Source organism: Centroberyx affinis, unplaced genomic scaffold (genome assembly GCF_046629955.1).
Source record: "Centroberyx affinis isolate AG114_WGS23_722 - 3 ecotype Tasmania unplaced genomic scaffold, CSIRO-AGI_Caff_v1 ptg003708l_1, whole genome shotgun sequence".
NCBI classification, from domain to species: Eukaryota; Metazoa; Chordata; class Actinopteri; order Beryciformes; family Berycidae; genus Centroberyx; species Centroberyx affinis.
The window spans coordinates 197,501-213,612 of NW_027281598.1; the positions used below are offsets into that span (position 1 = coordinate 197,501).

Below are 16,112 nucleotides of genomic sequence, written 5' to 3' on the forward strand. Positions count from 1 at the left end.
AAAAATGCCTCATAAATAAATTTGACTTGCATGTACACACACACACACACACACACACACACACACATACACATACTGACTGACTGACTGACTGCAAGCTCACTTCCTGTGCAACACACACTCTGTTTACTAAACCAGGAATTTCCTCCCCTGGGCAGCTCAATCTTTACATGAGGCTTCGTTTTTTCTCTCTTTCTCTCTCTTTCTCTCCTTCCTTCCCTCTCTCCCTCCCCTCTCACAACTCCCTCAAAGGCTTTCTAGGATTCCTGCGCATTTGCCTCGTCTTTCAGGGTTGGAGTTACTTTCAGTTCACTCAGAGAGATTCACTGAAACGATAATTCCCTTCTAGACTGGATACAGCAACTTTTTCAAGGCAAATGCATCTATCTTTTGCTTTTACTGTACAGGCCTTGAGCATCTTAGACGGGCATGGCATTGGTTCGATGTTAGTTAAGTCTTTATTAATGACTTTCTTTCCTTACAATTCAGACTTTCTTTAGTACCAGTGTGAAACTATTACAAAACTATGAAGCTTCATTCCAAAGCGAACTATCCGCCATTTGGAAAAAAGGTGATGCATTATATCCATATTAACAAAAGTCTTATTTCCCTTTAAACAAGTGAAAAAATCTGCCAGTGGAGTGAAGATAACTCCACTTGTTTCCCATGCAAATCAACTTAAATGACATTATCTTGATACTGGTGGAGCGATGTGCCTTATTCTGAAACTACATTGGAAACAAGTGAAATTATCAATACTAGATGGAGATGGATATTTCTGAGTCTGGTACTATAGACCCATATATACTCTATATGTGGGGCTATTGATGGACACCCACCCACTGTTTACTCAGCATACGAGGCCTCAACACACAGAGTGAATCACCGCTCAAAAGGCTTTCTCTTAACCCCTCTCCCCCCACCCCCGAAGCCCCCCTGCAGTGAGATATTAGGAGGATTTTTTTGTTTTTTTGTTTGTGACGTCCATGCGCCCCCGCGCAGCTTTAAAACAACAAGCTCTGGCCGAGGCAGTGGGAGCCACGCAGCGGAGAAACAACAGCAGCGGGAGAGGGAGAGGCATGTTAACACGATGAGCTCATAGCGTCGGGAGGTGGGCTAGCGCGGGGTCAGAGGTCGCTCCTCTGACGAACTTACTGAAATGAAACATCTGAATCCTGTGAGCCGGTAAAGTCAAGGGTAGACTGCGTACTGCTGTGATGCTTCTAAAGTGCGGGTGTTTTCCCCACATAGTTTCGATACTAAAACACAAATAAAGACCCTTTGAAGTCGGTTTAGACTCATATATCTGTGTGTTTTGGCAATATATGGGGCCGATATTGGCCTTTTATTAAAAATCGTATATCGGCCAGTTAGTGTCGTCCACCCCTGATATGATGGAAATGATGCAGTTTGTTTGATTACATATTTAATGAAGCATTGATCAATGCTGCACTGGTTGACGATGGCAAGACCTTAACCTGAACTGATTCTAATGAGACATTTTGATCAGATTCCACATAAGTACGCATCAATATATTTGTTATCATTAATGTTACACTGGGTTTTCAGTGGAGAATTTTAGTATTCCATGCTGCTGAGAGTAAAATCCTGGCAGAAACACTGAATCCTTGTCAGTTTTTCGGAATTTTGTGGCGTGAATATGATCAAAGTTAGAGAACAGCAGCATAAAATATCAGCTATCAGCAGCTTCCATCCAAAAATATTGGTATTGGCATTCTAAAAACCCAGATTGGCCAAACCCTCATTGGAAGAACCTTGTGGATTGAAACAATGATCTACTGTAAGTGGCGACATTGAAAGAAGGTTTCTTTATCCACTATACAACAAACACACTGACTTCATAGTAGAATCTATTGGGTAAAGTGGTTTAGTAAAGTCTAACTTGAGGTGGTGACCCCTCTAATGTAGGAGTGAGGTTACACAAAGGGGCCAAATCACATGATATTTGCCTTTCATTTGCGGTTAGTTGGTCTACTCAGTGTCTATTCAGTATACTGACGTTGGAGAACAAATTACTTTCCAAAGCATTTTAAATTAGCCTGACATTGCCTACAGTTCAGACACAAGGCAACTGACTACTAGAGTATAACCACTATGGAAAGAGAGGCAGTGAAATGGTAAAGTTGAAATGATTAACTCTCTGAGTTATATAACAATATTCTTATGCGGAGGCTTCTCGAAGACATATTGTGTTGTTTTTCCGAGTTTCTTGGTGTGTTTTATGATGTCGAGGGGAAAAAATGTTTTAAATGTTAAGTTATATTTCAATTCGACCTGTCAAAAAAGGATGGATATGCCCCAGAAATATGCAGCAGAAAAACTCTTTCACGTGTGCTACGTGGGCTCAGAAAAACCCACCGAACCCAATCGTTCTTCCAAGTCTCTCCGGGAGTTTGTTTTGCTGTCCAGCTGAGCTTACTTTGACTCTGTAATTGACTGGAGCTGGGTCAATCCCATCATGCAGTGCGTGGCGGAGCCCTGTGGTCAGGCTGCTGTTTACATTAGAGCTCTAATCAGCCTCCCTGGAGAGCGGCTACGGATCTAGGCCACTGAACAGTTTGGGCCGGCCCCGCACCGGCCAGCTGGGAGGGAAGGGCTGGTCTCTACCCCACCATACACACCACCACTCTGTGTGTGTGTGTGTGTGTGTGTGTGTTCTTGTACTTCTATCCTTATGAGGACCAAATGTAAATGGGTAGAAGGATGAGGATGAGACTTTTGTTTGTTTGTTATATCAATCAGATAGAGAGCATTTCCTTTAAGGTTAGAATTAGGATAGTGAGTGAAAAATCCTCACAAGTAGGGTTACGGTTATACAAATGTGTGTGTGTGTGTGTGTGTGTGTGTGTGTGTGTGTGTGTGTGTGTGTGTTTGAGTTTATCTCTGCCTCTAACTTTCTGTCCACCCTCCCTCCCGTCTCCACTCTTTATTTACTCGCTATTTCTGTCTCTCTCATGAACTACGCAGACAACACACACTCCTTCCTTCTCTCCGTCTGTCTCTCTCTCTCTCTCTCACACACACACACAATATGTTTAGCTGACACTTCCAATTCCCCCTTGTTCAGTCTACTAGAGAAAACTCCTGAGAGCAGAGAAGTTGGCCTTTTGGCCCGGGCAGATCTCGGGGCGGACGCTCCAGAGACGCTCTGACTGACATTGATGCGGATGGCGGCTAATTTCGGCCGGGGCTTGGGACGGGGTGTTGGTGGGGGTGATGGGAGGGGTGCTGCGCCGAGGTTCAGCTGATGAAAACCACATCCCTGCTCTGCCCAGCGCTCCAAAAAAAGACCACTGTAATCCTATGGATGCGCGTGCGATAAGCTGTGAAGCAGTGTGTGATGAGTCCACGTGAAAAAGTATAAGACACAGGTTGGAATGGAGGGAAGTCTAGATATACAATACATACGGTACAGTAGAAGCTGCCTTCCCCCTCTAATCCCTCCTCAAAATTGCTTCCTGGAAATAGGGTTCTTAAAGAGTCTAATTTTATAATCTTGTTTCAGTATTAGTGATTTTTTAACCCATTCAGAATACAGCAAGTTTTGGAAGATTGGCCCATTGGTCAGTTTACCTGTTTAGTGATGAGAACATAGACACCAAAATCATCCATGTGTCTCAGGTAGATTTTTTGCTCCTGCTTACTCTGTGGAAAGGACTTGGAGTATGAGCATGTGTTTCTGTTGACACTGTGGTTCTCAGTCCTGCTCCCCAGGACCCAGAGCCCTGCTGGTTTTCATTCTAGCCATCTGATCAGGGACTGATTTACAACTGGCATGCCATGTAAAATAAACCTGGCTGCATCAGCTGTACTGAATTAATTATATTTCACTTTTAAATCTGATGAATTAACAGGCCATATCGCTAATAAAAAACACATATAACAACATTTTATTACTGAAAGTTCAGTCTTTGTACTTGGGATAATACTAGTCGCTACTGTCACTCAACATAGTGTATGCTAAAGTGTTAGCATGGAGCACTAGAGTGAATGATCACCTGTAGTGATTCTCAACCTTTTTCACATCAAGGACCCCTAGTTTAGTCCACTTCAGGGCCACGGACGCCCATTTGATGAGATTTTGTCTCTCGGAACCCAAATCTGAGAATATTTTTATTGTTAGATATGATTTTGTCCAGAAGTCCATGACTATCTGTATTGTAGGTAGATAGATAGTCATCCTTCTACATTCTCTAACTGTGTTAACTTCTTGTAAATAAAATAATTGTGAAATCTAACAATTCATCAATTTGCTGGGGACCTCCTGGAACCCCCTCAAGGACCCCTGGTGGTCCCCGGACCCCACATTGAGAACCACTGATCTACTGGAGACACATGATTTTGGTGTCTATCTTCTCATCACTTAACAGGTCTAGGCCAATCTTCCAAAAACTTGGTGCATTCCTTGAACCAGGTGAGTTGACTGAGAAAATGTTCTCATTTACAGCAAAAGCTTAAGGGGTCGAACGCACCTTTTAAGTCATAAACTCGTTTCTCCCGCTATTAGGCAACAACTGTCCCCCGTTGATGATGGATAACAAGGTCAATATGAATGCTGCGAGGTGGACTCACCTTGTCTGCGGTGAGTTCTCGGATCTTGATGATCTGCACCCTGAACTTCATGAGCAGAGCCTCCAGGACCAAACACTTCTCCTTCCAGTCCTCCTGGCCCATGGCCTCCTCCCCCTCCGCCATGCCGCCTGGCCCTCTGAAACACATACGCACACACACGCGCACACACACGCACACACACACACACACACACACACACACACACACACACATAATCATCAGAAAAGATGACACACACATTGGCACTGGTGGCAGAAACCCCTCTTTCCACCATTCAGTCTCATCTGCCATTGGCTGAGTGGAAGGAGGGGCAATGCTGACCTTTTCACTATTTGTAGTGAAAAGTGAATGTCTTCCCACATCTGCAGAGTACAAGACGGGTTTGCTGTTGTCACTTTGTAGTGACACAAAGTGAGACAGATGATCGCGCACAGTTAAGCACATAAACATGTAATAAAAAAGTGAATAGGTGAATTCCCTTTTCTCTTTCTCTCCTCCACAGAGAGGTCAGAGGTCAGGCTCAGCTACAGAGCAGCAGCCTGGAGCTGGTAGGGATTCAGTGTCTTGCTCAAGGACACTTCAGCAGGACGGATGCTTGGGGATTGAACCCAGATCGTCCTGTTAGACTGATATTGTTTTTTGAAAGACAATACCAATACTGGTATTTTTGGATTGAAGCCACTGATGGTTGATATTTTGTGTGAATATTCAATCTAAGAAAAATATTCCAGGCAGTGAGTGTCTCCACCAGAATTGCATTCTTGTCAGAGTCTGAAACAGCATTTAGACCACCATGGGATACTAAAACTCATCCATCTACTTTGTGTGGAATCTGATCAAAACCTCACATTAGAATCAGTTCAGGTTAAGGGATTCCCATAGTCAACCAGTGTAGTATTGAGCAATTATACAATAAATATGTAATCAATCAAACTGAATCCATCCATTATATCCATCATATCAGAGGTAGAAGACGCTGACTGGACCAGATCTGATTTTTAACTGGCAAACCGATATATCTGTCTCACCCTAACACATATCTACAGGCAGACAGGAAAACAGACAGAAAGACAGAGGGCCTGTTGTTGTACAGATGTTTTCCCACCAGCCGGCACCTGAAATATTCCAGGGCCGAGCCCAGTTGGACCGGTGCGGGGCTGTGGGCGTATCGCTCGGCCCCGGCCAAACAGAGCGACGCCGCTATTTTGCTCCAAAACACCTCGACACCGTCACACCTTCACGTGGGGACGGGGCTGACATCACGTTTTTTCCACGGCCACCGTTGGAAAACAGGCACTCAAATACTCAAATCCACACAGCGAGGGAGATAGAGAGGCAGAGGCTGACAGAGAGATAAATGGAGAGAGATGAGAGAGAGAGACAGATGAGGATCTGTGATGGAGGAGAGCAGGGGGGAAGATAGAAGGTCTGGGTTTCTCTTCCACAGTAATAACCTCTCATTACCAGCCTGGCCTCCTCACAAAGAGACTGCAAACATGTGTGGAGGAAGGCCATAAACTCCTTTCCACAGGCGTATTTCTGTTGCCTGTTTGCTGTGGTAAACACTGACTAAGGGGGAAAAAAAAGAAAGCCCCCAAAAAACAAAACAACAGACGTTTATGTAACACATGACTATGGGAATGAACTTAATATGTCGCTTTGACACATAGTCATAAGACCTTAACATATGAGTTCAACATATGATCATATATAAAGAGCTCTGTTCCAATATGCTACATATCCATTCTGAATTAACAAACCAAAACATCATAATCTGAATCACTATTTCTAACATACAGAGGATGATGATTCATTTAGCTACTTAAAATGTACTAAAATGTACATTATTTTGCATTATTATGGTGGAGGTCTCATTTAGGAAGAAGACTCCAGAATAGTCAAAAATACATAAACCTTAGCTTGGAAATGCCAAATCCAGCTCTTTCATGCATTTTCTTTAACAAAAAAAAAAAAAAAAAAAAAAAAGGTAACATAGCAAGCCTCATTAACATCTCTTATCCATGTAAGTTTCTCTGAGCATTAGACTCTGATCATTAGAATCATTGTAATATTCCTATAATATTCCAATAGGGACTTAAAGTGTATCTGTGGTACTCAGCAGTGAGTTCATAGTGGCCTTATAGTACTTTAAAGTATTTTTTTGTATCTCCTATGGTATTAGTATAATATTCATATTAGAGACTACAGTTTCACTGTGATATTTGTTTTGTATCCTTCTAAAATGTCTTATAGGATGACTAGTTCTATTTGTGAGAACACTTTGAAGTTTATTTGTTTGAATTTCCAGAAAACATCTCAATAAAATCCTATGAGACCATTAGTCCAGTTTCTGTAATTGAGGACAGACATTATTTTCCTGCTCGCTCGTCCATTCCCTCTCCTCCATCCACCATTCCACAGTGATGATGAAGGGATGTGGTGAGCGGAGAGCATTAAAGGCCAGTTAACCCCTGCCCTCTCTCTCTCTCTCTCTCTCTCTCTGTCTCTCTCTCTGTGTCCATCTCTATCTCTCTCTATCTCCTTTTCCTTCCTGTTGAGTAAAGCCAGTCTCTGTGCTGTCTGAGTGCCTCCCTGTGTGTGTGTGTGTGTGTGTGATGGTCTGGACCGCTGATGGAGTGGGCCATTACAGTGACTTAACAGCCATAACAGCACTATTACTCAAGGATTATGTATTTCAGATGAAGATTTATATATCATTTTAGTAATAATTCACTTCCTACTGGAAAATTAGCTGTCATGAACTGAAACTGAAAATCTTATATTCCTATAGGGACTTACAGTGTGTTTGTGGTACTCAATAGTGAGTTTATAGAGACCATATCATACTTTATGTGGTATCACTAGAATATATATTTTTTTAAATAAATGATAAAATCCCTATAGAGACTCATAGTTTTGCTGGGTAGTATCTTTCTAAAATCTATCACGGGGTTACTATAGTTCATTTTCATACTGGAAGAAAGAACTGAATATAACAATAACACATAGAAACAGCAGTCTTTGATGATTTCTTAGCTGATCCAAAGCAGTGAATTTGTGAATAATCACCAGTCAAATCACCAATTTCACATCACTCTAATATCAGACAACTGTCAAGTAAGAAATAAGTATTCAGTTTAGAGATTTCAAGGCCAAAAACACCGCCTGACATTAAATGAGGACCATGAAAACTGTGTCATTTAGATTCACACAGCCCTCCTCCATCTCCCATTTAATACAAAGCATCAATTTCCATCTTACTTTCTCGACTTACCCTTGAGAATATTTGATGGAAGAGAAACGACACGAGGGGTTTTACGCCATGTCGACTCCAACGTCCATCTATTTCTTATTATTCCTGTCGGGGGAAATCCTAATTTATGAGTAAAAACGCTGAATTTCTCTCTTTCCCAGAAGTTTTCATTTCAGCTCTCAGGCAAAAAGTTAGAAGAGGGTTGGAGTTAGAGGGCGTGCTTTCGTGACACTACGGTCCAATCATATGTTTAATGGGCGTGGTTATGCAAATCGGGAAGCAGTTCATCGCTGCTGAGTCCGTTTTTGAACGACGTACACATTTCGCCAATAAGAAGACGGAGCGCTTTTCTCGGGACGAAAACAGACCAATCATTTAAACTTCAGGGGGCTGGCTTTTAAAATTACCGGAAATTACGTCTGGTCCCATGTGCAGCATGGACGTTAGCTGCTGCGTCAAGCTAGCCACAATAAGACCAAAAGTAGAGTAAGCTTGCCTTAAAAGTAAAAGTGTCAGAAAAAACAAGTAAGTATATTTGGCGTGGACAGCAACAAATATCGTATAAAACTACTTATTACAACCCATAGATGTTTAATAATGAAAAAATACGCCTGAGAAATATACATGAATAACATTATATTGTGTTAATATTCGTGGTGTCACAAAATTGTTTTATTTTGAAAAATATTGTTCGGAAGTCTGTACTTTTATTCCGGTAGCTTGACGCTGGTCATTGCAGCTAACAGCTGAGGTAAAACTAAACTACACGTTTTATTGCTGTGAATGCTATTGATATTTAACTTTCCGCTTTTTTCAAGTCACTCGACTTGTGGTGAGTGTTTCATGAGCATTACTTTGTTTTTAGTGTCTGTCTCGCCTTTTAATGTTGCATGTAGTTGCTGCCTGGCTGAGCTAGCAACGTTAGTAGCTGATGTTAGCAGCAGTACTAGCTAAGTTGAAGCACAGGTAAGCACAGAAAAAAGTGTGGATGTAGTGTGGGCGTGCATGTGTGTGTGTGTGTGTGTGTGTGTGTGTGTGTGTGTGTGTGTGTGTGTGTGAGTGAGAGAGAGAGAAAGAGAGAGAGATGCTACTGGCATTGGTGTGTGTGTGTGTGTGTGTGTGTGTGTGTGTGTGTGTGTGTGTGTGTGTGTGTGTGTGTGTGAGACATACAATGAGTGAGCAGGTATGGCTTGAGTGTCACTTTGACAGGACATGCCTAGTCTGTTGTGGGGATTGAACCTGGGACGTCCTGGTTAGGACAGTCTCTCATCACTAGGTCAATCTGCAATCCCCAGACTTATAGGTAGAGATGAGAAAATCAATTTGGAGTTTTATACTGCTTTGACAAATATTGTTTCTAATAAACAGTCATGCCAATGCTATTTATTTACTTTACTGGCCCACTGAAGTGATTGAATTGGAAACTGAATTGAATTGACGGTTGATGTTCCTCACACAGGGTTGAGTCATGGTGGTGAAGAAGAAGACGGCCAAAGTGGAGGCTGTGGTGTTGGACCAGGACAAACTGCACAAGCTGAAAGGTAATAGGGCTCAATTATTGATGACTGTCTGAGCGGGTCAGGATCAGTCTAAGCTGGAGTTGGAGGTGACTTTAGCTGTATTTGGTGTTGAGAGTGGGTACAATATGTGTGCACAGTATTTAATTGGACATTGTGTGTGTGTGTGTGTCTCTATCTATCTGTCCATCTAGCATCCCTGTCTGTGGATGGAGGAGACGATGAAGTCGGGCTGGTTGCCCAGACCCTGCAGGCCTGTTTGGACCTGACAGAGCCAGTGCAGCAGATCCAGCTGGTTAAGAAGGTTGGTTTGGACAAGTGGATGATTTGAAGGATTGACTCTTGATTGTGAAATGTGAGGGATAATCGTAAATTACCTTCCCTCCACCTCCCTGTTATAAAAGAACAAATTGTTACTGTGTATGCCAGTATTGATTTGGTAATATCCCCATTGTCGCTGTGCCGATGGAGTTCACTATGTATCGTGTCAATGTGTCATCAGGCAGGGTCCCAGTTGGAGGCGCTAAGTGAGGAGCAGCAGCATGGAGATCTTTTAGAGGCTTGTCTACACACCCTGGCTCTGGTCTACACCTCCCTACAGGCCAAGAACCCCCTACGGCGGGCCAGTGCCAGGTACACAGCTAAGTATTGTTAGATTGAAACATCATTTGTGGAAGTAAACAACAGGCCATGGACCCCGCTTGTGTGTTATCTATTTTTTCCATTTACCTGTCCTTGTCTACAGTATATTCCTAGGTTCTTTGATAAATAACATCTCTTCGTGTCTTTCTGTCTCTCTCCTCAGTGCCTTGAGTTCGGTACCAGCCCGGCTGCAGCAGCAGACTGTCGACTGTCTGTCTGTTTGTCTGTCTGATCGTTTATCCAGCCCAGCCTCAGACCAGTATCCACACATCATAGACTCCATCACTGCCTGTCTGGATGGTTTCCCTCTGGGTGGGTGGGGCCGATCATTTTTGCCCTCAGCGCTGATTTATAGTGCTTTTGATATCCATAGATGTCAGAGAAATCTTACTTTCTGTTGTTGAGTAAGAAGACAAATCATTAACTAGCTTTGCAATATTCTCTGTTTTCCTCCAGGTGAGAGATGCATTCACAAACTGCTGCCAGAAGGTTGGTGTCTTTACTTACTTACCTTGAACAGTTTTTAGTAACGGATATCTGATTTGAGAAAAGCCTCTGGATTTTCAGCTCAACCTCATTTATTCTCTTTTCTTCTGTGCAGTATTGCAGTTCCTTCAAAAAGGCTTGAGTGAATACCTCCAACAGAACAGGTATCTGGATTGTATCTAGATTTGGCTGGATTACATTTATGCATGGCATTAAAATTTGTCTCCACTATACACATTGAAATTATATTTTTCTTTCTATGGCCAAAATACAGATTGCTGTGTGCATACAATCACGCAGCATATATACGTCCTTTAAAATTAGAAGTAAATGTCTCATCTCGATTTTTTTCCAATCCACTTGCTACCTTTGTGTATGCTTCCTGACTGGATATGCACATGCAAGTTTGTTTCCGATTGCATAGTTACTGTTTGTGGATTGGAGATGCATTGAATTCACACTGCATTTTGTTAATGTTACCAAATACATCTCAGATATTCAATAGTGCTTTACACCTGGATTTGATGCATGTTTTGCTCTCTTTGACTACAGTCTGATCACCCAGGTTTCTTGTTGATGTCAGCAGGAAAGGTGGTCATACTCATTCTCAGTAATGATCTTATGAGGCTTCTGGTTGATTGGTGTGTCTCTGTCGCCCCCTGCTGTTGTCCCAGTGATCTAGTAGGCCGTCACGTTGCCCAGGCCCAGCTGATGCAGTCCTGTCTGGCTGCAGTGAAGACCTCCATGCTGGTGGTACAGAGATCCCAGGAGACCATCAGCACCGCCCTGCAGGCTGACCAGGATCACTGCACCCTGCAGAGCACACTCAGTGGCCTCCTGGACTGCTACATACACATCCTCACTGACGGTAAGAAACACAGCTTAGAAAAGGTGAAAACACCATCTGTATGGGAAAAGTGCCAGCGTGAAAAGTGAAATTCATAATTTTGATACACAAATGTATTCGGACATTTCAAATGCAGTGTTTTGATGGCAAAGCTGCCTCCATCACACTGCAAAAACATCTGTCATCCTGTCAGGATTCAGCAGCCAAGTTTTGGTAAAGGACCAGGTTGTCAAGTTTTTTTAATATTCTTAATTATACAGTAAGATGAGATAAGTAAGATGAGGATATACAGTATCAAATTTGATATTGCAATTTCTCTGCCATCCACACACCCACACGTACAGTCAGATTTAAGAGGTGCCATTTAAGCTTTAAGCTTTAACCTCATGAGCCCCAAAAAATGTCCACTCCCATAGATACTACCCCCCAACATAATTTTCTCACCACTTCTTCTTTTTGTCTTCTTTTTCTCTCCCTGGTATCAGAGGAGTTCGTCCAGACCGTCCAGAGTACAGCAGGCATGGCGGTGGTCCTGTTGATTAGGACTGTCATGGGCTCTGGAGATGGAGTCGCCGCTGTGGTGAGTTCAAGATTAAAAATGACATCTGGGTTTTTTTGACCATCTACATTTTGGATATATTCACATATACTCCTATTAGCACCTCAAAATACTCATATTTAGCTGTCACATATTGTCAGTCCTTGTATGAATAACTCAAGTGAGGAAACTGTATTCTCTGAGACTGTTGATCTGCTCCTCAGGCGTATTTGGTTTGTGAATTTGATCTTGATTTGGCATTAAAAAATCTTTAAAAAAGATTTAATATTTCTTGCAGAAAACTGTAGACACCCCATTTAAATGTACTTTATCACTGTTTTCTTTGTGTGTGTGTGTGTGTGTGTGTGTGTGTGTCAGGTGTGTGGTCTGCTGCGGGGCTCAGCGCAGGGTATGGAGTCGGCCCCTCAGTGGCTGAAGCAGGGCTGTGAGGGTCTGTACGCCGGGGGTCGTCCGCGGGGCGTTTCCCTGTATCTGTGTCACGGGGCCCTGGCCATGCTGAGCTGGAAGGGCGCCCTGCCAGGCCCACAGTGGGAACAGCTGCTGCTGCTGGTCCCACACACACTGCTGGAACTAGATACCAGGTAGGGCTGCATAATTGATCCCAATCAGTATTAACTTGCGATTCTTTCATCATAGAGTATGGTGTTTCAGATTGCCTGTTCTGGTGCTGTCCAGAGTTCCTGGCCTGCAGATTAAGCACTTTCTGTTCATCTGTCTGGCTGTAGTATAAAGGAGTCCAGTACAGCTATGGTTGTAGCTCGGGTGCTGACCCTGTGGAGCGGTGCTGCCCTGGACTGCCTGCAGGGGGAGACGCAGCCCTGCCCCCACGGCCTCCAGCAGTCCCTCTGCGGGGGCTCGGAGCTACAGCAGTGCCTCCTGGAGCACATCTACTCCCACTGGGAGCACCCTCTGGACGGAGTCCGCCACCAGACCCGCTCCCTGTTCCGCAACCTCCTCCTCCTTCATCAGCACACCAATCCCTCCATCTCCGACCCCGGCAAGGACCCCTACATCGCAGAGCTCACCCAAAGCCTGCTGGGACTGGAGTGGCACATGAGGGGGAAGTACGGCTCCCTAGGCTGCCTAGTGGAGCTCCTTGGGGCGGGGTACCTGCTGGACATCCAGCCCCAGCTGCCCTCATGTCTCCTGGGCTTGATGGGTGACCAGACCCTGGCTCCTTATGCCAGCGACCTGCTGGAGAGGCTGTTTGTCAGCCACAAGGCCCAGCTGGCCGGTGAGGCCGATGCAACGGGCAAGACTGCCACAGAGATCTGGATGGAGTGTTGGCACCAGACGTGGGTGACCCCCCTGCTGCAGGTGCTGTGCCGGGCGAGGCTGGACCAGACCACCTACATCCTGGACTACTTCCTGCCCAAGCTGCTTCGCTGCAGCCCCTCCAGTCTGGCACACATGGTGCAGGCCCTGCAGGACACACCGCCCTGCAGTGCAGGTAAAGACCCAAATACACATACGTCTACAGGTCTTCACAATATCTCCGCTTTTTTGTAAAAGTGCTGCCTCATCTGCATTTTGTGCTGGGTTACGTGACCTTAAAGTGTTTATATGCTGTTAGGTCCTCCAGGCAGCAGGGGTGCTGTGGGGGCTCTGATGACGTGCCTGCGGGCAGCCAGGGCCCAGGGGATCGCCCAGTCCTCCGAGGAGGGCCTATGGGGGGGACTGGTGCCCCTCTCCCTGCTCCGACAAGCACTGGTACACAAACATGATCAAGTGAGTACAGACTTTGTGTGTACATGCATGTATCCTTTGGTCTGTTCAATATTCTGCAGTGTTTGTATATTTTTCAAAATTTTGTGGGGCATGTATACTTCATTTCCTCTGTATTCCTGTCATTGTCTCTTACTGCCCCAGGTGAGGATGGACGCTCTTGGCTTGGTGTGTGAGAGCCATCGCAGCACCGAGGTTCTGACCTCACAGGAAATGGACCTGATCCGCCACTTCCTGCCCTCTAATCTCAACAGCCAATCACCAGGCGTCAGACAGCAGACGGTCAGCCTGCTCAAGAAGGTCAGCAGGTCACCTCACATCATGTCCATGATTGTTGGAAGACGTTGCATATCATATTCTCAATGCATTTGAAGAGTTTGTTCCAAAATAAGATACCCACCATTGGAAGAAAGTGACACCTACTTTTAGAAAATGATTGTAAATATGTGAAGCAGTGTGTTGCTTAAAAAGAGCGTGCATGCAAAACCCTTCCCTAGATAAACAAAGGTTAAAATAATTTCCTCTAAATCCTCTCCCGTGCAGTTGCTGTGTAGAGTGAAGGACAGCAGTCAGCTGCTGCAGAAGAGACTCAGCCAGGAGAGAGACCAGGACCAGAGAGACCGAGACCAACACACACTAGAGGCGTACAAGGTATATCATACACACACTTGCATACAAAATCAATGCAGGGGTTCACTAGAGGATGATCAGCAGGAGTAAAGTTTTCTCCTCCTTTTCTCCTTTTTTTTCCCCCAATAGAGCCTTTTGCAAAAGTCTTCAAAAATTAAGGCTAATTTTGTGTGTGTGTGTGTGTGTGTGTGTGTGTGTGTGTGTGTGTGTGTGTTCCAGGAGTTCCTGCGCTGGCTGTGTGGGAGGCTGCTGGAGGTTTTGCTTCCTGGAGCTTCCTTCTCCACCTGCCTGATGTCCCTCCACCTACTGGGTCTACTGGGCCAGCTCTTCACCTTCAGCACCGGTACAGCTACTGCTCATTGGTAGCCCCTAAAAAAAGATTTGCTGAAAATTTGTGGCAAATGTGGTTCTGTTTCTTTTTGGGTTGTTAAAGAAAACTCCCACCATTTAATAACATAATAAATATGGAGGCACATATTTTAGTCCACTGATCCTCCAGCCGCCTCAACTTTTCCTCTACCTGTTGTCGCGCCGTTGTTCTTTCGTTTCCTTTCTTCATCTCTATCTCTCTCTTTTCCTCAGGGCCTGATGTTTTTGCCCTGGGCGAGGTCGTGACCTCTGCGCATGCTCAGAATGTCCTCTACTGTGTCGCCAGCAACTTCCTGGAAGTCAAGCAGCTGGCCTCAACGTTGCTGCGGCAGCTCCCTCCATCGGCCGTGGGACTACAGGTTAGTCTGAGGACCAAGCCTAGTCGTCATCTACTATAGCCTTCTCTTTGGAGTGAGAACATGATCGTGCCCAACTAATGACTGTGCTTCCTGCAGTTCAGTTGGATCATGGACAGATCATGTTCTCACTCCAAACAAAGCACCCCCCGATTGGTTTTGGAAACGCACTGAGAAACTACCTCAACAAGGTCTTGGTCTCATTAGGTTTGATGGTTTTGGCCCGCTCCCAAGACTCCTGTGTTTATCTTTTAATGCCCAAATGAACTGAGCTAAATAAATCACTGCTCTAAACATACTAGGTGCCTGAATGCCCTTAGTGTCATACAGTTTAAGAGAAGTAATATTAAAGTGAAGAGCCTTTAGAAAATAGAAGTAGGTGCATGCTGTAACTAGGGAACATTAACGCAAGACACTATATCATCAAGTTATGTAGTAATATGCTAAGAGTCCTATTCCAAATGCTAGCTATTAATTTTGGGAAAAAAACGTAATCTATTAGCTCTAAAACACAGAGGATTCATTCATTCATTCATTCATTCATTCATTCATTCATTCATTCATTCATTTCATGAGACCGAGTGTCATTCTTTTTAGATGATTGATTTGGTTTATTTTGGAACAAAACTCATCATAGCTCTACTACAATTTGGCCAAATGTTGCAACATGAAAATTTTTTGGGATTGAAAAAATGTGGTGTTGACAATGCTCTTATAAATCCACATACCTCAGTCTAGGGTATATCTCCCAGCCCTAGTTAATAGTAGTAATTTTAAAGTGGGGAGCCTACATTTAGGTAGCTGGATTCCACATGTGGGTGAGACACCATCATCAACTTATGTAGTAATGAGTAGCTGACCTCGCCTCGGTTTCTGCCATGTTAGGAGCCAGAGAGGATGCGGCGTGTCCTCCGGGCCGCCCTGGACCTCAGCACCAGCACCAAACCCTTCGACAGCGTCACGGCAGCCCACCTCCTCAACCTGCTGCTCCACCAGCCAGACCTGTCCCGGGCTCTGCTGCACTGTGCCCAGGAGCAGGGCCTCGCCTTCCAGCCTCCCTCTCCACCACAGCCCCAGGCTTCTGAGGCCCTCACCCTGGAGCTCAACACTCTGGCTGGTAAGATCCAGACGCAAA

The 16,112-nt window shown here is 44.5% G+C and overlaps 2 protein-coding genes across 2 annotated transcripts in view; one reads left to right on the forward strand and one right to left on the reverse strand.

The window, feature by feature from the left end:
- The window catches only part of plekhh2 (pleckstrin homology domain containing, family H (with MyTH4 domain) member 2), a 32,958-nt gene extending 24,955 nt beyond the window's left edge, over positions 1-8,003 (reverse strand). Inside the window, exons 1-2 of the mRNA XM_071540677.1 lie at positions 7,868-8,003; positions 4,594-4,729 (exon numbers count right to left, since the gene is read on the reverse strand). Of these exons, the coding sequence (XP_071396778.1) occupies positions 4,594-4,716 (123 nt within the window). The 5' untranslated portion in view covers positions 4,717-4,729; positions 7,868-8,003. The remainder of the gene's footprint in view (positions 1-4,593; positions 4,730-7,867) is intronic.
- A 586-nt stretch (positions 8,004-8,589) lies between these two features.
- thada (THADA armadillo repeat containing) overlaps positions 8,590-16,112 on the forward strand; it is an 80,288-nt gene continuing 72,765 nt past the window's right edge. Inside the window, exons 1-17 of the mRNA XM_071540672.1 lie at positions 8,590-8,678; positions 9,306-9,387; positions 9,558-9,667; positions 9,866-9,996; positions 10,169-10,317; positions 10,462-10,494; positions 10,607-10,655; positions 11,166-11,359; positions 11,824-11,918; positions 12,255-12,478; positions 12,623-13,347; positions 13,480-13,625; positions 13,767-13,922; positions 14,166-14,273; positions 14,472-14,595; positions 14,835-14,980; positions 15,863-16,094. Coding sequence (XP_071396773.1) covers positions 9,315-9,387; positions 9,558-9,667; positions 9,866-9,996; positions 10,169-10,317; positions 10,462-10,494; positions 10,607-10,655; positions 11,166-11,359; positions 11,824-11,918; positions 12,255-12,478; positions 12,623-13,347; positions 13,480-13,625; positions 13,767-13,922; positions 14,166-14,273; positions 14,472-14,595; positions 14,835-14,980; positions 15,863-16,094 — 2,695 coding nt within the window. The 5' untranslated portion in view covers positions 8,590-8,678; positions 9,306-9,314. The remainder of the gene's footprint in view (positions 8,679-9,305; positions 9,388-9,557; positions 9,668-9,865; positions 9,997-10,168; positions 10,318-10,461; positions 10,495-10,606; positions 10,656-11,165; positions 11,360-11,823; positions 11,919-12,254; positions 12,479-12,622; positions 13,348-13,479; positions 13,626-13,766; positions 13,923-14,165; positions 14,274-14,471; positions 14,596-14,834; positions 14,981-15,862; positions 16,095-16,112) is intronic.